This window comes from Austrofundulus limnaeus, unplaced genomic scaffold (assembly GCF_001266775.1).
Source record: "Austrofundulus limnaeus strain Quisiro unplaced genomic scaffold, Austrofundulus_limnaeus-1.0 Scaffold844, whole genome shotgun sequence".
NCBI classification, from domain to species: Eukaryota; Metazoa; Chordata; class Actinopteri; order Cyprinodontiformes; family Rivulidae; genus Austrofundulus; species Austrofundulus limnaeus.
In genome coordinates, this window is record NW_013953246.1 from 85,040 (window position 1) to 87,640 (window position 2,601).

The 2,601-nt window shown below is 46.7% G+C and overlaps 1 protein-coding gene across 1 annotated transcript in view; it reads right to left on the reverse strand.

Moving 5' to 3' along the window:
• Positions 1-2,275, reverse strand: part of ccdc142 (coiled-coil domain containing 142) — a gene marked incomplete at its 5' end in the record, with an annotated part of 22,728 nt that extends 20,453 nt beyond the window's left edge. The window contains 2 exon segments of the mRNA XM_014029035.1: positions 541-839; positions 1,065-2,275. Of these exon segments, the coding sequence (XP_013884489.1) occupies positions 541-839; positions 1,065-2,275 (1,510 nt within the window).
• Between the last annotated feature and the right edge of the window lie 326 nt (positions 2,276-2,601).

Here is a 2,601-nt window from a genome sequence, read left to right on the forward strand (position 1 = left end):
GCCTAACTCTGACCATTTACCCAAAAATTAACCTCACAGATATGTCCTGATGCATCTCAGTAATCCAGGTAAAAAATCAAAGGAAAAAAAAAATTGTATAGGTCCTCTGGATGGGTTCTTCTTTAATGAAACGTTTCGTCTCTCTTCCAAGAGACTTCTTCAGTCTGAGAGTTTCAGGTGACATGTACTGATACATGTGAGTATCAGTCACCTGGAGGCAGGACATAAAAGCCTGAATTTGCCTGAAACTCTCAGACTGAAGAAGTCTCTTGGAAGAGAGACGAAACGTTTCATTAAAGAAGAACCCATCCAGAGGACCTATACAATTTTTTTTTTCCTTTGATTTTTTACCTGGATTACTGAGATGCATCAGGACACTTTTTTAATTTAGTTTGTGAACTCCTCCTGTGGGGAATCCCAATGTGTACCCAGGCCAGATAAATTTTACACCTCTCTCATTCACACGTTCATCATCCACATACTTTATTTATATTGTTAACCTTTAACTTTAAACAACCTGAGTAATTTAGAGTGGGTTACCGGTCTTTAGGACTTGAGAGACCCTGTGCAGAAAGTGGAATCCACTGAGGTCCTGAAGGTTGCTGCTGCCTGCAGCGTTTCCTGTTTGGCCCATGTGTAGTTTTACCCACAATGCTTTGCTGCAGAGACTCCACAGCAAAGCGTGATAATGTTCCAGCAGATCATCGAGAAGCAGCGACCGACCAAAGTCCGTCCACTGTACCGAGCGAGGCCCACAAACACAGTCAGCCTCCACGGTTGTAGTCTTTGTTTGACCTTTTTCGTTTTTCTCCACATTCCCATCACTCCAAATACGAAGGCTGGAAAACACAAAGGTCATCATGGTTTGGCTGTTATCATCTGTCAGGTATGCTAGAAAAGCACAACATCCCCATTAATAAACCTCTTTATCTACCGATCATAGTAAAAATAACTAAACCTTTTTGTTCCCTAAGCTGGAACTGGGATCTCATCATGGTCCATGATCATTTTTTGTTACGACGATAAGACTGGTGAAAAGATGTGAATAAAAACAAAATGTTTACCTGTCGGTGATGTCTGGTCCTCCTGCTTCATCCGGTTCGGTCCAGTCCTGTCGGACTCCATCAGCACTGCGACTCCTGGTCAGTCTGCGGCTGACGTTAGACCGTACCTCTGAGCGAGCTGCATTCCTGAGGGGAGAGCCTGAACTCTCGGGATTGGTATTTGGGACCAGCTGCTCGGTTGGCGTGTGAAGCACCGGAGGAGCCAGCAGGGAGGTGGAGGAGATGAGGAGATGCAGCAGGAGCTCCACAGAATGGTCCAGCTGACAGAGATGCAGGGCTGGGAGGTGATGATGACTGCTGCAGGCTCTCAGGAGATCACAGTTCTCTGAACACCTCTTTTCCTCTACATTCGGTTGAACTAAGTCCAGAGTTTCTAGACTGGTTTGAGTGAGACGAGCCAGGGATATGCAGGTATGGCACGGTCTGGCTTGGTCCTCTCTGGAGTTCTGCTCTTTCTGTTTGAAAGGACGTGGCTTGGTCAAACCAGGTGGACGATGGTCCAAATGATGGTCAGGGATGATGGCAGGGGGTTTCTTGGAAGATGATGGCAGTGCATTGGGTTGGTTACAAGTGAGGTGGGCCTGCTGCAGTTGTTTCCAGGTCCAGGAAGACCTCCCACAGCTGCACCCAGACCCCTGACTGAAGTTATCAGAGAGGGATGTGTAGCTGCAATGAGCTTTACAAGCCTGGCAGTGTTGCTCAGAAATCCTACAGTGTAAGTGCCTGGCTGCTACTTCTGCATGATGCACAGCCAGAATGGTCAGCAAGTCTTTGACTGAGAACGCAGCAGGCTGATGCTGGTCAGATGCTGGAAGACTAGTGAAGGGTTCAGCACAGTGCCGTAGAGCTGACTGCCTCAGGACAGAGGCAGACAGGTGAGTCCTGTGCTCCTCCACCACCTGGTTGTACAGGTCTGTTCCTGCTAAAGTATCCTCCAACACATTTCTGGATAAAGAGTCGGACTCAGTCTGGCCTATCGAAGACAGAACACCACATATGTACTGTTCCATCAGAACCAGGAGCTGCAGACCAAAGAGGTTCAGACTCTGCTTCATTTCCTCCAGCAGCTTGGTCTGTGACAGAAGGACAGACCTTAGGTACAGGTCTGAACGGACCCTGGAGAAAAGACAACGCCAGTGGTTCAGATGGACCCAAAGTTCCTGACTCAGAGAGACCAGACTGACTCCACATGAAGACCAGCTGGGCTGGGTCTGAAAGAGACACAAGAAACTTGTGTTTTTCCATGTAATACAGGGACAAAGTGTCTGAGTTTTACTGAAGATACTGTAATACTTGACAGAAGTTTATTGTTACGCTGATGACACCCTGCTCTGCTGGTCTACCAAACCTAACTCCACACTGCCACCCTTCACCCTCACCAGCTGTGTTTCCACTGACCATGAAAATGCGCAAATTAGAATGTCAAAAATAAATTTGCTCAATTGAAACACGTCAATTTCAAAAAAAAAATTATGTTTTTCGACAAAATGTTTTTGCACTAGGATGAGGTGGTTTTTCGGCCGTATCGAAATTGGTG